Genomic DNA, 26216 nt, shown 5'->3' with positions numbered 1-26216 from the left:
GGTACTGTTAACTTTGATCACTTGATAAATATGACAACATCTGGATTTCAAATTTGTTCTTTTATCTTATTGTAGGTAGCTATTTTGAGATTGTGTAAACTTTTGAGTCTTTAACACTCTTCTTCCAGTTTTAGAATCCTTGATACTTTTTTGCCTGAATTAATTATTTCTGTAAGGATTTTGATATTTATCATATTTCTTCTACATTTATTTTTAGACAGCATGTAATAGAGTAGTTTATAATCCTTATCTATTAACTCTCATCTAACTATATTGGAATATCTGAAATCATTTGTTTTGATAGTCAAATCATCCTTGACTTGGCTGATGGAAGTCCCTTTGAAAATGCCTTCTGGATGTGTTTAATATGCATAATTATTCATTTAGTACTTCCTTACTTTCTTGTTCATAGGATGTTCCACATTCTTGTTGTTGCTTCTCTGTCTGCTCTTGATCATCTTTTCCTTTAAGCAACCTATGACCCTAGTAGTGGATAATAATACTTTCAAAGAAACATCTGGATGATAGGTGCTAGGCAATGGTCATTGTTACTGGGGTGTTAATGTTCTACGGCCTCCCCTTCCTCTCTGTCTCTAACTCTTTATATTTATCTCAAAGTCATGAATAAATACTAACTACTCTAGTTTCATCCAGGACCACTGTCTTCACTTTGCTGTTCTCAATGCTACATCTCTCCTTTTCTATATCTGGAAACTGAGTGTCATTATACTTATTTGTTAATCTCACATTTTTCTCCTGAGTTTCTGTCTAAACATACTGGACTTGCTGCTAAGATAGTTTCTTACAGGGATGTTATATCCTTCAGTGATGTTGCCCCTTTTGGGACTCTGCTCATATGGACCCTGACCCAGACTGAGAAGCTTTCTGACTACACTATAGTCTGCTTCAGAGATTTCTACTAAAAAGAAAGAGAAGAGCCTTATTGTGTTTGGTTACTCAATTTACTTGTCATTTTTCCAAACCTAAGCTCAGAATAGTTTTACAGACCTCTTCTATCATTCAAAAGATCATTAAAAGGAAATATTACCCTTTGCATACAAACTGGTTCAATAAAATCACCTGTAGTTAATGAGCTTATATATATATAAGCATTTTTAGTCTTTGTATGTAAATATATGAATTCAAAATGTTGCTTTCAATGTTTTAAGGAGTACAGGTTTTATTTTTCAAGGAAACATCTTTCTTCATGTGGATTTTAATATTCCCTGAAGAGACAGTTCTTCTGCCCCTATCATTATAACTTATTTTCTCTAATTTTCAAGGAGGGCAAATATAGTTTGGAAAAGTATGCAGATGTAAAATGTTTATTTAGCTTAATGAGAAAGAGGAAAGCTTCAGATAAATGCAAGAGGCTTGGAGATACTAAGTAAATGTAAGCAGATTAGATTGACCTGGAAAAAAAACCTTAAAGTCCTTGCTATGAGGAAAATACTGAATAAAAACTACGTGAAATAAAAGCCCTAATGATGTAGGAGGTCCTTCTGTCTATGTGTTGCTTTTATTGGTTAATGAATAAAGAAACTGCCTTGGGCTGTTGATAGGGCAGAAGTTAGGTAGGTGGGGAAAACTAAACTGAATGCTTGGAGGAAGCAGGGTGGAGTCAAGGAGAGATGCCATGGAGCTGCCACCAGAGATAGATGTGATGAAACTTTATTGGTAGGCTACGACCTCATGGTGATATGCAGATTAATAAAAGTGGGTTGAATTAACATGTAAGAGTTAGCCAATAAGAAGCTAGAGCTAATGGGCCAAGCACAAGTTTCTGTGTGATTATTTCAGGTCTAAGCTAGCTGGATGGCTGGGAACAGAACAATCAGCTTGCTTGTCCTTGTTACACCCTAATGACTTCTTTCCCCCATTTTATTCCACTTTTCTCCTTTACATTAACTATCTGGTTGTTGACATGAATAGTGAAAGTAATAGTAACATAATTATGAGCCTGTTGGCTTTTGTGCTGGAGGCACACACTTTTAATCCCAGCTCTCAGGAGGCAGAGGCATGAAGAGAACTCTGTGAATTCAAGTCTTGCCTGGTCTACTGACCAAATTCCAGAACAGCCAGGGTTATACAGAGAAATCCTGTCTAAAAAAAAACCACATACACACACACACACACACACACACACACACACACACACACACACACCACTTAAAAAGTAATCAGAAAATCGGTCAACTTTTGCCTACAGAATACAAATGTTGACTACAGCAAATCATTAAAATAATCAAAAGCATTAACAACCATAAACACAAATCAAATCAAAAAGATTTCAAAGTCGTGTTTTATTAAAATTCTTTAAAAATCAGAACAACTATGGGTTAAATCCAATACAGTGTATGAGTATGACTTATTTGAAGTTGAGTAAACCATGCTCATATTCTGAAAAGATTATTGATGCAGCATAATGTTTACTTAGGAAGGGAGAAAGAATGGGAGACAAGAAGGAAGAAAAAAGTAACCAACGATGACAGAAGAAATAGATTGAGAGAAAAAGCGGTAATTTCTCAAAGCTCTCTAGTGGGTTTTGATCAGCAGTAGGGATGTTTGAAAGAGCCAACTGTAAGGCAGGTCTCTTAAAGTTCAAATCCTAGAAAGGAGTCTCAGACTTTTGTTCATAAGAAAAGCAATAAACTTAGAGTTTCTTTTCTAAGTCCTCTAGAATTTATAAGTAAAGGAAATGTGGCTTTTTATCACCAGGTGTAGAGAATTGAACATTTTGTTCTTACAGTGTGTTTTACTCTCAATATTTTTCACAATTATATTATATTAATTGCAACAATTATGCAATAAACTCCCTGCCAACATTTTATACATTCCCACTTTCAATGGGTGTGATTTGAATCATAGTGGCAAGAAAAATTTCAAATTCTAATTTATATTATTGTGAAATTTATTTATCTATTTGAAAATACTTCAATACTGAAATCTGTTTTATTAAGGATATCCAATTTTGATATTTTCAGATTAGATTACTTATTTTTACATGTTAACTAAATGAGAATAGCACTTAAAGAGCAAAAGACTGAACATGGAAATAACCCCTCTGGCACGGATACCAATCTAAGAATCATGCAGTAAAAGTATATAAACTAAAAACCAAATGGTAATTAAAATGTGTGGTAAATTAGTATTTAAAAATAGCATCTATATTTAAAAATATTATTGTCATTATTCCTTCATATTCAAATACACATGGGATTTCTAAACAGATACCTCATTTTGAAGCTATTGTACTTATAGTTAAAATACCTCAATTCAGCAGTGTACTCAGATTTACTTTTAGTTTTTACTATTACCATCCTCTAATACTTATTCTGCGAAATTTTAGACATAATTTGATGTGTCACACAGGAAAATGAACTGGCAGGAGGCAGCAAATCCCTGCCATTGCTTAGATCTGCAAAACAGTAGGTCTTGATTCCTGGGCACATGAATGGGTGACAATGATAATGAACTTGTAGGCGTTGACCCACCCCGGGGATTCTGATTCCATTGTTCTGGAGGTGGCTCTCAGGCAATAGCACTTTGACAAATGTAATAGTTTGAAGGGTTGAGTTTACTGCAAATTGTGCAATAGTCATAACTAGAGAGGAATTATGTTGCTTTGGCACATGCGTTCTCATTGGCAGCATGTTCAGAAGATCAAGAAACCATAGAAGAATAACCTTCAGAGAAAAAATGAATACATTAGTAGCAGAAAATATTTAATTAATATTTACTTCCTTATTTTATTGATATTAAAAATCGTGGGTTCTTAAACTTTGATCCTGGACTCTATAAAGATTCAGGCACAGAAATACCTTTACATAGGGGTCCCTGCATTTATTAAGCAAAATACATGTTTAAATTTGGGTAGCTTTGGCTCCCTCAGAAAGAATATATATTAGCAAATAATCAAAAGTGGCCTCCAAGGTCAGTGCTGACATAAGCTTTGCTGAGGTAAGACTTTATTCTGTGTACCACATAAGGAAGCTGTGTGTAGCTATCATTTAGACAAGAATAGTTTATTGAATCACATAGAATATCTTTTCAATACAGGATAGTTTATATGTAATGATCTTCATAAACTAATAAACTTCTTTTCTGTGAATCACATAGAATATCTTTTCAATACAGGATAGTTTATATGTAATGATCTTCATAAACTAATAAACTTCTTTTCTGTGAGAAATAACCAACAAAATAAGTATGTGGTGAAGATGTTGAAAAGCAATTAGTATACAGAAAATCAAATAGATAGATAGATAGATAGATAGATAGATAGATAGATAGATAGATAGATAACTGGCTTCCAGTATAAATAATATATAGGAGAAGAAGAAGACATTATATATACTAGCACATATATAAGGTTGAAAGTTTTGACCAGTGTATCTCAATTGTTCTGATACCTGAAAACAAACAGTTTGGAAAAACAGACTATCTCTCTAGGGTGCTATATATAGGCAGCTTTAGAGATCCTAGAAGGCCATGGCATTTAAGTAACTCAGCATTGACTTGTGTGCCTCATGTTCAAGTAAATTCTTGGGAATATTTACAGTCACAGCCATCTGAAAGTAGTTGAATCCATGCAGCATTGTTCTCTCCTTCCACAGATTCTTATTTTATATAATTGTTTGGGGACACGGACTCTTTATGTTGCTTTACTACATTGGGAGCCTGATCATCACTTTGTGGAATTATAAATTCATTTTTCCAGACATTACTCAAATCTGCCAAAGCAGAAATGCTGGAGAGTTTTTAACCATTCTAAACGTTAATAAATCATCTAAGTATTAATGATACAACTTTTGCTCAAACTGTCTCTATAACTGTGGGAAAGAAAGGAAAGGATGCTTAGCATTCTCCAGAAATCCCGTTCTATGCCTCAGACTAAGGACGCAGCAACTCTCCCTCCCCTTCTCTTTTAGTACAGGGTTTTCTCTCCTCTTTCAAGGTGATGTGATTAAGGTGGAAATATGATAATACTTGAAGCAAACATAAATGTGCTTCCAAGCCTGTTATAAGGTAACAGGAAGCCTTTTGCAGGTTTGTTGTTGACACTCAATATAAGCTTTTGCTCATAATAAAGCTATTCATGTCTACTTACAAGTAATATCCAAATTACACAAGACAATGAATAAACAGTACTGGCCCATTAACAGGCTTTTTTTTTCTGTTTCTTAATACCAAATCAAACTTAATTTCATTTGCACTGAGTTTCTGGTTCTAAGCATGTCTCTTTGTGATTTTAATTTAATAGAATACAGACAAATGCGTAGGTGTGTGTGTGTGTGGTGATGGTGGGGGGAGAACTTTGAACTTCTGGTGGTAAGACTTAGGCCTAAATATAAATCTTTAAAATAGCTATTCTTAAGGTCATGGTAAGAATATTGTAACCCAATGGAAATGTTTCCAGATCTGATTCCATTCAGTAGGGGCTTGTCACTCAGCTACTTCACAGCCTCCCTGGTGATCTTGAGCATGGAACTTGCCTTGACTGATTCTCGTTTTTTTTTTTTTTTTCATTTTGAAACTAAGTCTTCTGCTGCTCAGATTCTTAACTGTATTTTGTTGAGAATTATATACACAATGCCTATTTTGTCTCTAGGAACTTTCTCATGATAATTAAGTTAGGAAAGTTATTCAAATTTTCAAATTGTAAAGCAATGTTGCAATCAAGCATTTTTTTGAAGAAGGATTTGTTATAAAGAAACATGCAGGTAAAACCATAATTGGCCATGAAGTGAGATCTGCTCTAAAGATTCTTTACTATTAATATCTTACTTTATTCTTCCTTATACCACTGAATCAAGTAGAAATTCTGTGTTTTAGAACGGTCTGTCTGTGAATACTTATTTGTCTTTTATAGGCATTAGCAAAGTAACAAATAGAAATATTCATACATCTCTAAGCATATTTACACATTATGTGGGTTTCCTGAGTTTCCTACCCTAGTATGTCTTGTTTCCTGGCTCAAATACTTGCCACTAATCTGCAAAGCAACGTTCTCATATTTGGAATTTTGTTAACCATAGACATGCCTTTTCCGAGGATGAAAATGAAGCTGTCAGCCATTGCAGATGGCCTGCATGGAAGTCACACAATGGAAGCACTCTGCTACCATGTGGACTCTGACATGTTTTATTTCAGTTTCAATTTATTATTGAAAAAGTCTGGGAAAGCGATCCTTTAAATGCTGCAGTAACCAGTTCCTTAACACATTAATAGTAGCTACAGCCTAACTTTGCCACACCACTGACCACATTTGGAATACTGACAGGAACCCTAAGGCCATGTTTAATTTGCATTAAATTTGCACGAAATTATAAATCAAAAATACAGAAATACAGCCCTAATATTTGTCAGTGCTTAGATCTTTCCTGAGAGATGGAGGGAAACTGCTGGAGGTTTGATTTTGCTTGCAATGAAACTGTGTAAGTATCAGCTTTGTTTTCAAGGCAAAGGGGACCCAAGGAAGCCACCCAATATGGGCATATGTGTATGCTATTTAAGATTTTAATTCTGGAAAGCCATGACTCAGATGTGCCTCAGAGAAACTCCAATCTAGAAACAAATTTTCCCTTATGGTGTCTCAGAACCTGATCGTTAGTCTGGCTTACAACAACTTATTAAATAAAGATACAAGTCACAAAGAAAGGCAACCAGGTAAGAAAAGATCACAGATCCTAGGAATTTTTATTTTCTTAACATTTTCAATAGCACATAAGGAAATAATAATGATTTTTAAGGCAAAGACAGGTTTTAAATAGGCTTTCCTAAATTCTGCAAATTACTGAAAAAATTAAAAGAACTTCCTAAGAATTTCAACGTTATGTACACTTATGTTAAGATAGCTGCAGGTTTGCTCTCTCTGTGTGTGTTTTATGCAAAGCTAATGGGGGAAACACCACCAGTGATCAGCACATGGGTCTTCTTAGTTCTTTCTTTTCAAATCAGTCATCTAGGAGGAAAATCAAATGTCTTGCTCATCACAGCCACTCTCCACAGCTCACTCTCTTGTTCTACTTTTCCCTTACCTTGCACGATCAAGTAAACTTGGGAGGTCTTGGGCTCATGCTGTGTCTGAACCGAGCATGTGTAGGATCCCTCATCATAGACATCCACCTTCTGGATTCGGAGGCTATATTCCAGAGAATGGCGTTTCTCCAACTCAACCCGAGGATCCAGAGACCACTTGTCATGTCCAGCGAAGATGATGCCAGAACGGTTCAACCAGGCCACTTTCGAGTTTTTGTCTTCTACCACACATCTAACAAAGCAGAATAATACTGTTAGTGCCTCACTCTTTCTGTTTGTTTTCATACTCTGCATGAGAGGACTCAACAAGACCAATCAAGACAAATAATTACAGGCATAATAAATCATCATCATGATATTTCTGAAAGTGCTAAGTATTTTCCCCATTTCCTTTAAGATCCAATCACCACCCAGTGTGTGAATGCCATTTTATTAGATTTGATTCAGCAATAAGCAACTGGAATGTGAGCAATATGACCCAGTAAAGTTAAATGATGATTGACTTCTCACTAGATTATCTTCTTCATGTTTAGGAAAAGGTCATTCACACAAAACTCCATCTGCATATATATTTTGAGACTCATGCAATTGATACTGTGACACTTCTGCTTCATTTCAAACCATGTTTATTCTTTCACAAGCATGACCTACAGTCCTGTGAGTTATGCTCCATATTTAGAAGAATTAGACTAGATTTCAGAATTCACTTGTGACTCTGAAGCATTTGGAATGCCCATGCCCTGGGATGAGAAGTGTGTGTGTGTGTGTGTGTTCAGGCATGAGTGGGAGGGTGTTGATCAAGAAAATCAAAGCAAACAGCATCTGGTTTAGGTTCCATTGTACATGCTGAGAGCAACAGGCGCCTGATGGGGAGATAATTTGCTCTCAGCACTTCTGATCATATTAACTGATGTACTCTTTCATCAGAGATGAAGAAAACAGATTCTACTCATATTCCAAGGAAGATAAATGATAAGTGCTCATATAAATGGCAAGATGTGTGTGCATGTGTGTGCGAGAGCGGTGGGGAGTGAAGCTGGGAATGCATTTCCTTGAATTTTAGGTTAAAAAGATGGACTAGGAAAGAAAAGAGAAACAAAACAAAACAAATAAATAAACAAACCAAAAAAAAAACAATTTCTCTATATATCCCTATGTCAAGATGTATGTCTGGCCTACAGGAAGAGGAATCCAAGTGTTGTTCACAGCTGCAGAGCCAGCTGTTCAGCACTCTGGGGCACAAAAGAAAGGCAAAATTTCCAAGATCTTGACAAGAGAACAATTAAAACAACACATTCCCCTGGATTTTCTAAGTCAAATCAAATACAAGGTTTTTGCCAGTGTGAAAACATAGACTGACCATTCCCGTGCATAGGGAGGAGGCATGAAGAATTCAGGAGCTGTCCAAACCTGGCTCTCGTGTCCAAATTCATCTCTCATAACAAGAAGCAAAGATCACTATTTAATGTATCCTAGCTATAGTGCAAAGCCCTTCCTACCCTCTTACATTTAGGCAGATGGTATGTTTTTGCTGTTTTGATTTGTGCTGGACTGAAAACTTGACACTTTCCATGCTAAGGTTTACAGGTCTTATATTTCTTCTTTCCTTGTTTAATTCCTCAAACACAGATCATTTTAGGTCCTAGATGTTATTTCCATCTTCTAGGATGTCTTTCTCTGCCACAGAGATACTGTTGGATTGGGGATAACGACACATGTTTGGCGATTTGTGGTTACTTTACAAGGAACATGACTCATTTCGCGGACATGGCTGCTGCTGCCTTCCAGATTTTGCTTTTTCTATTTCTAAAGTGTCACTCCTCTGCTCGGAGTAGCTTTAAAGGCACCGTTCAATCCAAAGTGATTTAGAGTTCAATGATAGTGTGTTGTTGGCACCATTAGTAGACTTGTAGAATGTAGACAGCGATTTTGTGCTCTTTTCTATTTGAAAGGTTGGAAATGAACCTGTGTAAATATATTTTAAATCTCAACCACATGTCCCTTGTACTTTTGTCATATGGATAACTCAAAACACCAATAAGCAGACTTACTATATCATAGAGAAGTACTCCAAGTGTCCTGTAGTCCCCAAAATGGCTGTGTCATGTTTATCATATTGCAAAGATAAACAGAATGTGATGATCCTAGTCACAGTGGACACATCTACAACAAAAACCCTGCACCCATGGCTCAGAGAACATTGTTGAAAAGAGAGTAGAAAGATTATAAGAGCCAGAAGACCAGTAAGTCTTCTAGGAGATTGTGTCTTCCAGCAATAACAAGGAAGACCTCCATAATAATTCAACGACATGGGAACCTGACCATAATTCCTCAACAGTGCTGCTTCCTAGGCAGAATCTGAACAATGACAAATCAATAGACATGCTAACACTTCAGTGGAGAATCACACTGCGTCCCACACCGAGACAAAGAACTATAGGCAGCTAACGATTACTGAAATAGGGCAAATTAGCTTCTCCCAGAGATGAACCTCTAATTGGTTATCCAGTTCAAGAGTCTGCTACTAAATTGATAAATTTCTGCCCTCACTAAAAGAATTCAGAAAGTTGTATTTATATGTTCATAAATTTGCATACATGGAATAATAATAAAAACCTGTCATTTTGAAATGGAGTTGGAGGTTTATGAACATCTGGAAGAACAGGATGTGGGAGGGCTGGAGGGAAGAAAAGGATGGGCAGAAGTGATATAATTATATTTCAATTTCAATCTTTAAAATAAATACAAAGCAAATGAACCCCCAATTTGTTCATTATATAGGTGTGTGTATGTATGTATATATATTATTTCTCAATTTAATAAATACAATATTTTGGATTATTTATCTGGACATTTTCCAAAGCAAATCTCAAATACAATAAGCATTTTGGAAACACTTTGTATGCCAATTAGCATGTTCACAAAGAGAAATAAAGGTCATGTGACTGCTATGTTCTATGCCCCATCCCAAGCCCTATAAAAATCCACAAATATCTTAGACCAATTTTCTTATCAGTATCATGTAGACATGCTGTGTCAGGTTCTTAGGATCTTCTGGCATTTTAGCAATTTTTCTCCATGGAAAAGTTGAAAATCACACACATCATTATTCCAAATTATCTTTGGAAAATATTCCGATCTATCTTACCTAAAGAAGCAGTTGATTATTTCAGCAGACCTGCCAGACTTACATAAACGCACTGACAGCAACAATGCATTATTGTCATGGCAATCTACAGAACATCTTACTTTTAGTTTAGGCTTCATTCTTTACTTTTCAAATTTACCTCTTACTTGCAAACAAATGAAAGGTGTGTTAAAATCCTGTCACATATTTTACTGGCTTACCCTATTATTTAAAAAAAAAAAACCAAACACAAGACAAGAAAATAATGAATATATATATATATATATATATATATATATATATATATATATAAATTGGTTTGCTGAATCTTTAAGATCTCATTTTATTTATTCAAAAGATCGCAAGCAAATGCATTCCTTGTAGACTAGAAAACAATCCCTCCAAAATGTGATGACAGTTTTTCTAACAAAAACTGAGCAAATGCTCTTCTAGAACTAATTTAATTTTTAATTTTGAAAATCTTGATCTAAGATGATAACTAATTTAAATTTTAAACTGTACACATAAGAAAAAGATGCTAAAAGCCAAGTATTAATCTTAATTTGCATAACTCTGTCGATTAAAGGAACCAGCCACTGAGTAATCACACACCACCTGGCTGTGCAGAAAAGAGACTGCTGGTATAAACGCATATCCATCATTCACTGACTTGACAACAAGTATCGTGGGTTTGCATCTAGGAACAAGGTTGGCTTAACTATGTGTTAGGCAGGGAAGCAGAGTGAATTAAGACGCTGGAGCTGTACCAGCATAGTGTGATTGCAGTGAATTAGTGACATTTAAATGCTCTTTGCATACAGGACATCGCTGTAGTTCAGAATATATACATGATGGCTTTATCTCCCAAATTATCCCAGATTAAAACAGAAAGTGTGAAACTATTTTTAAAATCTTTCCTTTTATGAATTTTTCAGTTCAATGGGATGTTTCATCAATGAGATCATGACATTGCAAATAATTTTGGGGTTGACAAAGAATGTTTCATTTTAAAAATGAGGTCAGGAATAAAGAGAGACTTAGAGACTGTCCTTACACTTTAGATGGGATTTGTGGTTGGAAGCTGAGGCCATAGGATGTTCCTTCTCTAGAAAAATCTCTTCAAGTCAGTATCCAGTCCTTTTCTTTGGGTCCTACTACAACATCCTCATATTCAACATTGGACTCCAGTTACTTGATCTCATATGTTTACTAAAGACCTTATAAATCACTGAAGAGACATAGTGATTGAGGATTATAAGCACCATATACTCAGTAGATACTTTCAGATTTGTAGAACAACTACTCTGAATTTAATTTACTGTTTAACTTACTATTGTACCAACTATCACATCTTTATAGTTATGTAATCCATGAAGAATAAGTCATTAATATTATTTAGTGTTAAATAATTGAAATTATACAAGGTAACATTAAAAACTGTTGAATATTATATTAAATGAGTTTGAAAGAAAGTCCCTGAGATAGATAACTTAGTGGGTAAAGGCACTTCTGTTTCAAACCTGATGGCCTGAGTTCAATCCCCTGAAACTATATACATGAGGAAAGAGAAAACACATTTTATAAAAGTTGTCCTCAGATCTCTGTATATGTACCCTATATCATATACATTACAAACACACACACATACATAAATACACTAAAAATAAATGATTGAGTGAGGTAAGCCAGACCCAAAAAGAGGAACATGGGATGTACTCACTCATATTTGGTTTCTAGCCATAAATAAAGGACATTGAGCCTATAATTAGTGATCCCAGAGAAGCTAAATAAGAAGGAGAACCCAAAGAAAAACATATACGAATCCTCCTGAATATTAACCTTCATCAGGCGATGAAAGGAGACAGAGACAGAGACCCACATTGGAGCACCGGACAGAATTCTCAAGGTTCAAATCAGGAGCAGAAGGAGAGAGAGCACGAGCAAGGAACTCAGGACCGCGAGGGGTCCACCCACACACTGAGACAATGGGGATGTTCTATTGGGAACTCACCAAGGCCACCTGGCCTGGGTCTGAAAAAGCCCAGGATAAAACCGGACTTGCTGCACATGGCAGACAATGAGGACTACTGAGATCTCAAGAATAATGGCAATGTTTTTTTGTTTTTTTTTGTTTTTTTTTGTTTTTTTTTTTTTTTGGTTTTTCGAGACAGGGTTTCTCTGTGGTTTTGGAACCTGTCCTGGAACTAGCTCTTGTAGACCAGGCTGGTCTCGAACTCACAGAAATCCGCCTGCCTCTGCCTCCCGAGTGCTAGGATTAAAGGTGTGCGCCACCACTGCCTGGCTAGCAATGGCAATGGGTTTTTGATCCTACTGCACGTAATGGCTTTGTGGGAGCCTAGGCAGTTTGGATGCTCACCTTACTAGACCTGGATGGAGGTGGGCGGTCCTTGGACTTCCCACAGGGCAGGGAACCCTGATTGCTCTTTGGGCTGATGAGGGAGGGGGAGGGAAATGGGAGGCGGTGGGGAAGAGACAGAAATCTTAAATAAATAAATAAATAAATAAATACAAAAAATAAAACAGATGAAAATCATATTACTTATTAATTCTTCTATATTGGTTATTTTTGTTGCAGTCATTAAACAACATAACCAAAAGTGACTTATGGAAGAAAGCATTTATTTTAACTGAGTCCATAGAGAGAGCCAATAATGTCATGGGAAGCATGGCACTAGGTGGCCAGGGCAGGAAGCTGAGAGATTACATTTCAACCACTCACAGATAGCAGAGAGTGAACTGTAGGTGGGGGAGGCTTTAAATTCTCAAAGTCCATCCCTTGGGACTCACTTCCTCCTATAAGTCTTCACCTCCTAGACATTTCATAACCTCATCAAACAACCTGGGGACCAAGTGTTCACACATGAGCCTGTGTAGGACATTGCTCATTCAAACCACCACAATTAATAAAGATCATTTATGAAAAAAATCTGTGTTGCATGTAAACAACTTGAAAAAAGGCAGAAATGGGTTGCTTCCTACAAAACAAAGGAAATATGAGTATGTGCTCTCTGCAAACACAAACTCTTAAATAGCAGGTGGGTTATATACCATAAGTAAAAAGTTTTGATTTTTTAAAATCAGCATTTTATCTATAATATTTAGTACATCTGAATCTATAAGAGTATCATAAGAATTAGATGCATTGCTAGGTATCTCTAAGCACTTCTTGGTAAAGATGTTAGGCATCGTTACATGAATGGGTACACTGGCAATTCCATTTATGTTATAGAAAGTTAGTGATTACATTACATTTCAAAAACAAAGAACACAATTGGAAACAAAAGAAATGGTCATCCCAGTCAGCAACAATATAACAACAAGTTTACTGGCAAGGTTTCCATTATGTAAATGATGCAGTCCAGTAGGACTAAACTCTTTAGTTGTTACTAAGCACATCGTTGCATATTTAAACAGTATTATTGGCTAAAAGTTTTCCATCTCTTACCATTTGTATTTGTCTAAACATTGTTTTATATGTTTTCTATTCCTCATTTGAAGAGTAGAATCTGGCATTCATTTATTTAATGCACGGATACAAATTTATTAATTTCATTTAGTCTGTGGTCTACTTTTATGAATGATTATATTTCAACACTGGAAGACATTTTCACTAGGTGGATAGAAGTTATTCTTTTTTATATTTTTTATTGATTTTATTGAGCTATAAATTTTCTCTGCTCCCTCCCTTCCTCTCCCATCCCCTTCTACCCTCTTCCATGGTCCCATGGTCCCATGGTCTCAATTTACTCAGGAGATCTTGTCTTTCTCTACTTCCCATGTAGATTAGATTTATGCATATCTCTCTTAGGGTTCTCATTGTTGTCTAGGTTCTTTTCGATTGTGAATTGTAGGCTTGTTTTCTTTGCTTTATGTCTATAAAAAGCCACTTATGAGTGAGTACATACAATTTTTGTTTTTCTGTGTCTGGGTTACCTCAATATGATGTTTTCTAGCTTTTTCTATTTGCCTGCAAATTTCAAGATGTCATTATTTTTTTTCTGCTGTATAGTACTATTCAACAAATGGTGCTAGCATAACTGAATATTAACATGTAGAAAAATGAAAATATATCCATATCTACCACCATACACAAAACTCAAGTCCAACTGCATCAGAGACCTCAACATAAAGCCAACTACAATGAACTTCATAAAAGAGAAAGTGGGAAGTACACTTGAATGCATTGGCACAGGAGACCACTTCCTAAATATAACCCCAGTAGCACAGACACTGAGAGAAACAATTAGTATATGGGACCTCCTGAATCTAAGAAGCTTCTGTAAAACAAAGAACATGGCCAACAAGATAAAACGGCAACCTACAGAATGGGGAAAGATCTTCACCAACCCCATATCAGACAGAAGACCGATCTCCAAAATATACAATGAACTCAAGAAATTGGTCATCAAAAGAACAGTTAATCCAATAAAAAAATGGGGTATAGACCTAAACAGAGAACTCTCAACAGAGGAATCTAAAATGGCTGAAAGACACTTCAGGACATGCTCAACATCTTTAACCATCAGAGAAATGCAAATCAAAACAACTCTGAGATTCCATCTTACATCTGTAATAGTGGCCAACATCAAATACACTGATGACAACTTATTCTGGAAAGAAGTTGGGGTAAAGGAAACACTCCTGCATTGCTGGGGGCAGTGAAAACTGGTACACCCCTTTGGATATCAGTATGGCAATTTCTCAGAAAGTCAGGAAACAATCTTTCTCAAGACCCAGTAATACCACTTTTGGGTATATAGCCAAAGGATGCTCAATCATACCACAAGGACATATGCTCAACTTTGTTCATAGCAGCATTGTTTGTCATAGCCAGAACTTGGAAACAACCTATATGCACCTCAAAAGAAGAATGGATAAGGAAATTGTGATTCATGTACACAAAGAAGTTACTTCTTAAGAAATGACAGAGGAGTGGTTCTCAATAGATGCGATTCATGTCCACAGGTGACATTGGAAATATGTGGTGACAGCTTTTTAATACAACTGAGAAGGGAATCTTTGCTGCTGGTATTTTGCGGGGAGTTATCAGGTGTGTTGCTATACATACTTGAATACTCAGGGCAATATTCATACAAAAAGTTATGTGTTATGCAGAATATTGACAGAGGCCAGGGTGAGGAACCTGGATTAGATCTTTATCTTTGATCCAAATGCCTAGAATCAGAAGGTAAATATCTTCAGTGCAATGGCATTTTCCTTTAGGTTTTTCATATCAAGTATTTAATATCATAAAATTCTCTGAATGATATGTGAAGTTCATGGCAAAGGCAATGAAATGAGAGAGAGTGATTTTTTGCTTACAAGTTAATAGTTATGCAATATTTTAAAAAACAAGTAAATGAGATTTTAAATAATCTTACACACAGAAAGTTTATATCTTTAAGGCAAAAGTTATGCCATTTGCTTTGATCTGAATCTCCACACTGTATACATGAGCTGATGTTTCTTACTGTATGCAAGAAATAAGTTCTGTTTCTCTGTGTCAATTGAAGGTAACTTGTATTAAAATAAGAATGAGGCACAGGCCTGAGATGCTTCATTCATGACTACCTAATGATAGACTCTTTGCATTGTTGATAGTAAAAGGAAAGAATCTAACTTGTTTGCTTCTAGTTTAATTTTTGAGAAACTATTTTTCCTTAGTGTTTCACTCTTGTGCAAAACAATATCAACAGCAACCAGAATAAGGAAAAAAAACACAACTCATTTTGATTTTAAGTAAAACTGCTCCTATTTTTAGTGGAGAAATAATTTTTAATTTTTATTGGCATTTATTCATTATAACACACTACTTTTATCATATTTCCATCAACACTTTCCTCTTTTCCCTCTTTCCCTTCCTGAAGCTCCCTCCCTTCTCCCCCTTATTTAAAGAAGACAGTTCACTTCTTTCATGGCATATACATATGCTTGATTTTATGTGTCCGTGTAGATCTAGAGTTCACAAATGAAAAAAAATGTGTGATATCTGTCTTTCTGAGTCCAGGTTACATCATTTCCTATGACAATCTCCACTGCATCAATTTCATTGCCAACAACATAATTGCAAAAGTTTCTATTGCTGAACAAAAATGATACCATTTTAAATCATTTATCTATTGACAGATATCCACACTGATTCCATTACATGCCATTGTAATTTTGCTGTAATAAACATGGATGTTTTTATATCTATGTGGTATGCTGACTTAAAGCCAAGAAATGCCTGACTAGGTCTTATAGGAGAAGTCTTTTCAACTTTTTAGGCCCAATAGGCAGACTAATTTGCATTCTTAATAGCACTGTATAAGAATTCCTCTTTTTTTTTTCACCATCAATTGATTTTATTACTCATTAAGGAAACATTTCTGTGATACACATGCACCCCCCCCCCCACATGCTTGTGGAAAGATACAAGATGTGAATTGGAAAAAACACTTTTAGAATGTGTTCTCCCCCCATTGACACTGTTCATGTTTAACTTCAGTCCTACAAATAAAACCCTTAATGAATAAGGAAAACTATCATAGAGTCATTTCACTCTAGAAGGAAAGATAATTGGTCTGGAAAGTGATGCTATATATTACCAGCATTAAAGCATAGGATCAGGAAGATTTCAAGCAGAAGATGGAATAAACTATCATGAAAATATTCAAGACAATTTGGACTCGAAGACGTTAATCTGGTTTTATAGCATTATTTAAAGAATATTGAATTCTAAGAACTATGCAAACACATTTTAAAAACACCCAATTAGATGAGTACTAAATTCAAGAAAGTTATAATTATGAATTGTCATGGTTTAGATTCATTACCATTTTATAACATCAGACTCAGAAATTAGAAAAGGAACTTGGGGGTTGACTGTTGATCCTTAACAGCCCTCGCCTACCTTTACCACAAGAACTTTCACCTCATCAACTTGCTTACTTCCAGATTTGCCTCGTGGTGGTAGTGGTAGTGGAGAAGAATGTGATAGTTTAACAGTAATGAGATCCGTACTTGAGTTATACACATTAATTGCTTTTTGCACACAATGCTATTGATTCCTTAATGGACAACAGTATAAACCAAACATACTTTCTGAGGTGCTGGGAAACTCAAACCATTCACAAGATCCAGGTTATTGTAGCTATTGTAAGGATGTTTTTATTTCAGTAGGTTGGACTCAAACTTCCAAATTTCTCAGTCATGCATCTTATAACAATGTAATGTGCTTAGAATGTTTCAATATCAATATATTCTCAAAAATATTATATTGTGATATTACAAGACTGAAAAAAATGGAACATGATTTTTTTTTTCTCTTCTGGTTAGAAAAACAGAGGCGTGGACATGGCAGTGATTTTCCACTCTGTAGGTTGACTTTAAGCATAGAAGCAGATGGGACTGGAGAGATGTTCTTATGTTTAATGTCAGCCCCTGCTCTTGCAGAGGACCCAAGTTCAGCTCTTCACAGTCCATAATGACCTGTAACTTCCGCTTCAGCATGATATAACTTATCAATCACCTGCATTCACATGTGTACACATACACACACACACACACACACACACACACACACACATGCAGACACAGAAACAAACACACAATTAAGAATAAAATGATGAACTTTTAAAAAGAGCACAGCACCTGGTCAAGCATCCCATATCACTGAAGAGCATCAGTGTTGTTCTTCTCCAGGCCAAGTGTAATAACTGGCTAGTTAGAGGTTTTTCATCAGTAAATGAGCAATGCATTAAGAGTACTTAGTGTGCTTCGAAATAGCTTAGCAAATCTTATTCCAATATTCATCTTAAACTTGAGCTTTGAATACTCCCTCAGTATTAACTCAGGTGTTGAGCTACACCAAGCAACTGGGGAAATGGTGATTTGCCTAGTCCTTGTTCACTGGTAGAAAACTTTGCAAAAATCTTTTTAGGGATCTGTTTCCTCCTGTTTTATTCCTTGCATATCTCCTAAGGTGAGCAACATTACCCTCAAAAACAATGCAACTTACGTGGAAAAGAAGAGAGGTTTTGATGCCGTTACTGCAATACTTAATGTCTTAATGACCTTTCTGCTGCTGTGACTATAGCACCATGACCATGGCAATTAGAGAAGGAAGGGTTCATTTTGGGCTTATTACAGTCATGAAGGGGAAGCCGTGCAGCAAGTAGCAAGCATGGTAGCAGGTACAGCTGAGAGCTTACATCTCCAACACCAGATATGAAGCAGAGAGGACAAACTGAACAAGCTTTTAAGCTCTCCAAACCTGCTCCAGTGACATCCTTCCAGCAAGGCCACATTTCCTAAGCTTCCCCATACAGGACTACCACCTGGGAGTCAAACATTCAAATGCTGGTGACAATGAAGGGCATCTCATTCAAGTTACCACAGTGTATAAGGATCTTTTGGAATGCTTGTTTCTGGGTAGCTCAGACATTACATTTTTCCCAGTCTCTGCCCAGTACAATGTGTTCTATAAATGGCAAAAGCTAAAACATAGCTTTCTTCCAGGACAGCAAGAGTAGAGAATGACAGCTGGCTCATGCTGTGTGGTTTGTGGTCTGCAGAGGTCTGCTGGCATAGCTGGGGCTCCTCCTGGGCTCGATGAAGCTTGCCTTGTGTGTTGTATGTCTTTGTTGTATGTCATAGAACTACTATGTTCTATGAACATGGCCCATGCCTTCCCAGAGTGAAAGAAGAAAATTAGTCTTGGGATCTGCCTCTCATGTGTACTTAAAATCTTCATGCACTGAACAATTAAAAACAATTCCACAGCTATTTGAAGAAAATTCTGTTACCTTATAAGTCATTGCAAAATAAGTATCAAAAATATGCAAAGTTCTAAAAGGAAAAATAATGAGGTCTCTACCATGTAGGCCTACTCTTTATCTCATTGCAGCAGTAGGGAGAAAGAAAAGTGCTTACAATAAATTATGAGGCCCTTTGGATGAGCATTCTGATGTATGAATCATGTCTATAAAGTCCGAAGACGGTTCTGCAGAAGACTCACTTGAAAACCCAGCCCCTTACTTTATAGTCTTATCATATCCAGCATTATGCAAATACTGCCACTGGAGCAGAACCACATTATAATATGAGTCATCATTGCATTACATGCATTTAGATATAATTCAGATCAAATTGTGCCAAGACACGACAATTAATAGATACAGCATGCATGCCATTATGGAGTTAGCACATAGGAAATAAGTATGCAAATAAATGACTCAGGAATGAGACAGCCTATCAAGGCTACGCTTAGCAGAGAGCCCTTCTCTCTCCTTTGCCTTCACAAGTAGAGGGAAAAGAGATAAAAAGTAAAGGCAGAAAATGTAAAGATCCAAAGAAGTCTTTACTTTTAAAAATATATTTTGTGGATACAGGTGTGAAATAGGAGACTCCAGCTGCTGCAAACTGGTGGAGATATTATCAAACAGATCCATCATAGGTGAAGGAAATGTAGTGCTCCCCTCCTCCAGCTGTCAGGAAGCTGATAGATCACTGACGAATGCATATAAATCACAACAGCACCTCTCACGTGGAGAATAGTAATCGTAAGGATTTGTCCGACGTCTGTGATGATTTTCCATCACCTACTTTCCATGCCACCCCAACTTCTCCATTTCCTGTCTCCAAATTATTATTATTTTTTTGCCACAGTATTATTTTGTAAAGGACAGTGATGTGAGAAGGTCATCACCCTGAGCAACGATCAATTGTGTGTATGTGTGTGTGAGTGTGTGTGTGTGTGTTTTCTTCTTTCATCGTGTTTTTTTCTCCCCAGAACTCTTTTTTTCCCTCATCTAAACCTTTTGCTGAAAGCATGTCAGTCCTGAACTGATCAACAGGCAGGTCGTGGATAGGAGTTGGAGCCAGGTGATCAAAAGGAGCTTTAGAAGTTGCTGAAAGAGTTGGGATCAAAGCAAGAACATGTAAGTTTGAATGAAAGCCCGTTTGAGAGAACTCTTGTAATGAACTCATCCTGCTTAAGGGGCAGAATAATAGAAGCAACTCCAATGACCAAAAGCACGAAGCACTGACCCTGGTAGGGTGATGGAGGTGAAGAGAGACTCCTCACATCTGGATTTGACAGTGAGAGGAAGTCAGAGGCCACTGCCTCTTGCATAACATTCACTAAATAATCTAACTCTAAAATATCAGAGCCATCTCAGTTCAAGAGAGAGCTGTGGGTGTTCAAGGTGATGGTCCCAAAGAAGCCCTATGACTCAAAAGAACTATCTTTTAAGCCTGAGGGCACTTATATTCCTACTCTGACTCTGTCGGTCCATGTTGACAGAAAGGCATCTTCTCTCCTAGTGACTCTCCAATAAGGCTGTTCAATGAGAAGATAGAAGCCAGTGGAGATCAGGGCCACATTGTTTGCCAACCTTCCTCTCTTTCTTCTGGATTAATACCACTGTAGTCAACACTTCCTTCATCTGGCACTGAGAAATCTAGTATGTACTCAGCTGCATAAACTGTGTTTGACCAGTTAATAATGTCCATTCTTCCTTGAGAGCAAGTCACATCTGTTTGGCTTCATGAAAATCACTCTCAGAAGGGTGTTATCCACTAGTCACCAAATCCAATAGCCTGGAGTATCTATCTTATCTATATCTCCAAATCTCTTACCACATACCTTTAATGTCCTGTTTCTCCCTGCCTCTTCTTACACTTCTCAAGTTCCACTCTTGTCTCCCCTTTCTCTGTCCAGCTGCATAGGGTTGGGCTTTTCCTCTTTTCAGGCCTCATGGAGTATATTAATAGTTTAATATTCTTTTGATTTTGTTAGTATTGAAGAGTTCACTATATTTCAACATTGGAATCTAAAACAAGGCCACCAGCTGCTTCAAGTTGATATCTGAAGGCGCCTCAATATTAAGCGTCGGAGCTGAAGCTTACATTCTGCTCCCCTCTCCTTCTAAATTGAGATTTCAGTTGACAGATTTGTCTCTGATCCTAATTTCATAGGCATGCAGTTAGCTTTGCTTGCTCATTCTCTGCCACATCACATCTATTGTTATTTAATACTTTTGTTCCTAACACTGACCTCTGCCTTCCATTTTCCCTTTTAATATTGATGAGTCCCACTTTTCTAACACCACTGCAAAGCTCTTACGGGTGTTATTCTAGCATATCGCACAACATCCTCAACTCACAACTGCTGTGTCCATCTTTTGTAAAAAACAAAAAAAGGACATATGTAAGGTTGACCATATAGTCCTCTTGTTTCAATATTTCTCACCCCTTTTATCTATTAATGTTAAAATAACTCACTCAAACATAAATCTGCATGTCCCATTAGCCTGAGTCCTCAGCATTATACTCCTGACTTGATTTGAACTTTTTATTAGTTATTTATATTAAGATTTAGGTACATGAGTACTATATTCTCTATCATTTATTTCCCCCATTTCTCCTCTTCACCTTTTGTTGTGATGCTCCTAGATAATCCCTTTTAAATTTATGACTGCTTTTTTATGTTTATTTTTGTATGTACATACACACATACACAGACACACATAGATACACACCGATACACACACACACACACACACACACACACACACACACACACACACACCTAACTGTGTCCAGTTAGCATTGCCTTTATTTGCATGTATTTCAGTCTGGCCCTGAGAACAGGAACTTCTTCCTTTATTCAGGCTCCAGTCAAACAGTTCCTAAAGCTGGTTGTTCATTTTCTGCGAAGCATTTGTTACATTCTTCCCCAAGTCCTGCTTACTGTACAAAATCCATTTTAGACGTTCTCTTCCTTGTGAAGCACCACCCCTTCATTAACCATATCCAGCTTATGCTAGCATTTTCATTCTTTGGAACTTTCTGTTTGTTTCCCATTCATCACGATTTTAATATGTTAACACCCTTTCTCCTCATCCTTTTGTATCTCTATCAGCTGACAAAATGTCTACAAAAAAGGTCACTGGACAATTATCCAATGGGTGGATAAATAGATTGAGAATCTTTCACCTCTTATCTTACATTCTTGGGGATACTCTTTTCCTGTAGAGTCTTGAAAGTGGAAGAAGCTTACTATTCCAGGTGATTTTAAAGGTGTGCATACAGTGATGACACATTTTAAAATCAAAATTCATGCCTCATTTCCCTTTATATACTGTTATCATTTTGTCTACTTATGTTTGCTCCAAAAAATAAAACTGATGATACTTTTTTTCTATGATGCATAAATGGTATACAACAATAGTTTCACTAAGATAAGTGGGTATTATTTTGCTTTGTTTTTAGAGACTGGATCTGACTATGTGCCTTAGGCTGGGTTCAAACTCATGACCCACCTGCCTCTAACTCCCAGCTGCTGGGATTATAGCATGTGTTACCATGCATAGCATGTTAGTAGGTTCAAAAGTGCTTAGTGAGGATTTTTGAATGCTAAGAATTGCTGAAAGTATAGTAGAGAATGAAACCATATTTTCCAACTCTTGAGTTAGACAGACTTCTAGGAACCTTGATGCTTCCTTTCCAGTGTCTCTTATCCTAATGGACTCATTTTAAGACTTCAAGTAAACATGTTTTAACACACATTTAAATGTCCTTTCAGGACTCAAAGACTTGTCAGGACTAAACACCTCTCACAACAAAAAGCCTACCTTTTGAGTTTACAGTGCCTTTAACATTGGTGTTAAGCATCTTTTTTCCCTGCTCATCTCTAGTGAAATAGGTTAATTTGTTCTCATACAATATATGAGATTTTTCTTCCTCCACTTCATTTCACTGTGAAGTTAGCAATTATTTATAAAGCAATCTGAGCTATCTGGTTGTCGTCTGAATCTGCAGTCATGATTGACCAACACTTCCTGATACCTAGACTGAGATTCAGTTTATGTACCTGTTTGACTGGGCTAACCAGTCCCCTGATACTTGATTGCATATTATTCTGGGGGATTCTGTGAGGGTGTTTCTGGATGAGGTAAAGAACTGGTGAACTGACTAAGGAAGATTGTCCTCTAAAGTATAGATGAACCTTATCCAATCTGTCTATACTCTCAATGGAGTTGGGGTGGGGAACCAATGAATTCTCTGTCTTTGAACTTACAAGAGATTGATTCTTTTGCCTTCCATTTTGGACTTGTGCCAGCATTTATACTTTGAGTTTTCTGGACTTCAAGCCTTCAGAGTGGTTTGCTGAAGTTCTAGTTTCCTGGTTATGGATGGTGAGGCTTCTTAGATTACATAGTCAGATGACAATGTGTCATGCCAGCAAGCAATTGCAAAAGTAACTTGTAAATTATTTCCTGTATGTACTGTTGCTCATGTTTTTAGTTTTTCAGCCAAATGCAGAAGTTAAACAGAAGACATCCTCACAGGCCCTTTTCTTATCAGAATTCTTCCTGCACAAAAGCAAGTTCCCTTTGGGCAGCTCTCTTGGCCTTAAATTAATGGTTTATTAAACATAGTAGTGGTCATTCAATCACTTCAATGACCTAGCCATGATCTTGTCTCCTTCAGGCCTTCAACCACTGTGAGGAAGTCCAGTACTTAAACTGGAGATTTCTTGATAAAGTAGGCTTGCCACTGCATAGCACACAGAAAGAGACAGCCATACCAAGAGTCCCCAGATGAACACTCCACCTGCAGGTGACTCAGCTTTAGTTATGTTTTATAACCCATAAGAAAACCCACGCAACTAGCACCATAGCATACTGCCACATACCATATAGGTAGATGCACCTGTGGATGCACCACGAATAGATGCTGAACCTCACTTGTGTGCTTTGCTTACACAAAAGCAACTACATCTAATTGTTCACACCAAACTTATCCTTGGTTCTGTCACATCCTCGTCATCAACTGACCAGAGGAATAGTTCTATCAAATTCCAAGTGAGTGAACCAATGATTTTCAATGGAATTACTTGCAGATTCTTTCTGACGTGTTACTTATAGAAATATGGTGAGCCCACAGCACCGCATCATTGTGAAGCTCCAGTGCATCCTTGATGAGTATCTCATGCACCATGGAGACTCCTATGTTCTTCTTGTTGAAGAATGTAACTAACACTGTTAGGTCCCAATGATACCATCACTTGTTTAGGATGGGCATAGACACATGCTTTTAATGTCAATGTTTGGGAGGCAGAGACAAGCTTATCTATAAGAGTTTGAAACCAGCCTGATCTACATAATAAGTTCCAAGATAGCCAGGGCTACATAGTGAGGCCCTGCAATACCACTGTTGGGAATATACCCAAGAGAGGCCCTATCATACAACAAAAGTATATGCTCAACTATGTTCATAGCAGCATTGTTTGTAATAGCCAGAACCTGGAAACAACCTAGATGCCCTTCAATGGAAGAATGGATGAAGAATGTATGGAATATATACACATTAGAGTATTACTCAGGAGTAAAAAACAAGGACTTCTTGAATTTTGCATACAAATGGATGGAAATAGAAAACACTATCCTGAGTGAGGTAAGCCAGACCCAAAAGAGGAACATGGGATGTACTCACTTATATTTGGTTTCTAGCCATAAAAAGGACATTGAGCTTATAATTCATGATCCTAGAAAAGCTAAATAAGAAGGTGAATCCAAAGACAAACATATAGGCATCCTCCTGAATATTAACCTTCATCAGGCGATGAAAGGAGACAGAGACAGAGACCCTCATTGGAGCACCGGACAGAAATCTCAAGGTCCAAATCAGGAGCAGGAGAGGGAGCACTAGCAAGGAACTCAGGACCGCGAGGGGTGCACCCACACACTGAGACAATGGGGATGTTCTATCGGGGAACTCACCAAGGCCAGCTGGCCTGGGTCTGAAAAAGCATGGGATAAAACCATACTTGCTGAACAAAGCGGACAATGAGGACTACTGAGAAGTCAAGAACAATGGCAATGGGTTTTTGATCCTACTGCATGTACTGACTTTGGGGGAGCCTAGGCAGTTTGGATGCTCACCTTACTAGACCTGGATGGAGGTGGGCTGTCCTTGGACTTCCCACAGGTCAGGGAACCCTGATTGCTCTTTGAGCTGATGAGGGAGGGGGACTTGATTGGGGGAGGGGGAGGGAAATGGGAGGCGGTGGCGGGGAGGAGGCAGAAATCCTTAATAAATAAATGAATTAAAAAAAAAAAGATCTGGACTGATATTTATAAAAATAAAAAATAAAAAAGAAGAAATTAATGACCTAAAATATAAATTTTAGAAATATAAATTTTAGGAAATTAGTCAAAATTAGAGTATCTAGCTTCTTCCATTAGTTACTATATTTATTCTTTCGCTAGATAATATGTTTCTCTTAAGGAGTTCCAGTTGATTTTTCTTTCTTCATTACTGAGTTTTAGAGAGACCTTTATCTCTCTATCTCTAGAACTCAGTGTGACTACTGTCCATAAAGTCTAGTCCCTTAAGTTTCAAACCCTCTTGGCTGTTTTCACTTATGGATTTCTCCTAATTATCATCTCTTAGGAACAAAATGGTCAGAGGAACATAAAGCAAGATCAAAAGATACATATTCAATGCAAAACAGCTCATCCTATTAGCCCCAAGCAACAAATAGTGCAGAACAGTCTCTATTGTATAGTAAAGGATGTTTCTGGGAGCCTGATGTTGTTAGATGAAAATCTGCTTAAGGCTATGCTAAAAAAAACAACATCCAGTGAGCCAATAACAAAAGCAGAACAGACATTCATTTTATGTTCTTCTCAGGCGCTCACAGTCTTTGTCCATGTTGAGAAAATCTAATATTATGCCAAGATGCTCAGAGGAGATTAACAACTTTTCATTAGATACTAACTCCTTCTATCATATTATTTTATCCCTTAAACAGTGGTTTTTAAATAACACAAAGGAGCTAAGTAGGACAAAGATATTATATAGATAACAGTATGTTTATTCTAGCGTGACCCTTTGCAAATCATCCACGAGTGAACTCTCCCACATTTCACGAAAATGCGAAAATGGAATTAACTCTATTACATTATTCCTAAACCCTGTAGTGCTGGTAAGTATCTGTGCCAAAATCTCTTTTTAAAAGTCCTCACAGCAAAACTAT

General features: G+C 36.9%; 1 protein-coding gene across 7 annotated transcripts in view; it reads right to left on the bottom strand.

The window, feature by feature from the left end:
* Positions 1-26216, bottom strand: part of Lsamp (limbic system associated membrane protein) — a 2112174-nt gene that overhangs the window by 277207 nt on the left and 1808751 nt on the right. For all 7 annotated transcript variants that reach the window (XM_075962675.1, XM_075962648.1, XM_075962642.1 and 4 more), the window contains one exon: positions 7041-7273. In XM_075962675.1, coding sequence (XP_075818790.1) covers positions 7041-7273 — 233 coding nt within the window. The remainder of the gene's footprint in view (positions 1-7040; positions 7274-26216) is intronic.

Source organism: Microtus pennsylvanicus, chromosome 1 (assembly GCF_037038515.1).
Source record: "Microtus pennsylvanicus isolate mMicPen1 chromosome 1, mMicPen1.hap1, whole genome shotgun sequence".
Taxonomy (NCBI): domain Eukaryota; kingdom Metazoa; phylum Chordata; class Mammalia; order Rodentia; family Cricetidae; genus Microtus; species Microtus pennsylvanicus.
This window is presented reverse-complemented; position numbering and strand designations above follow the sequence as displayed.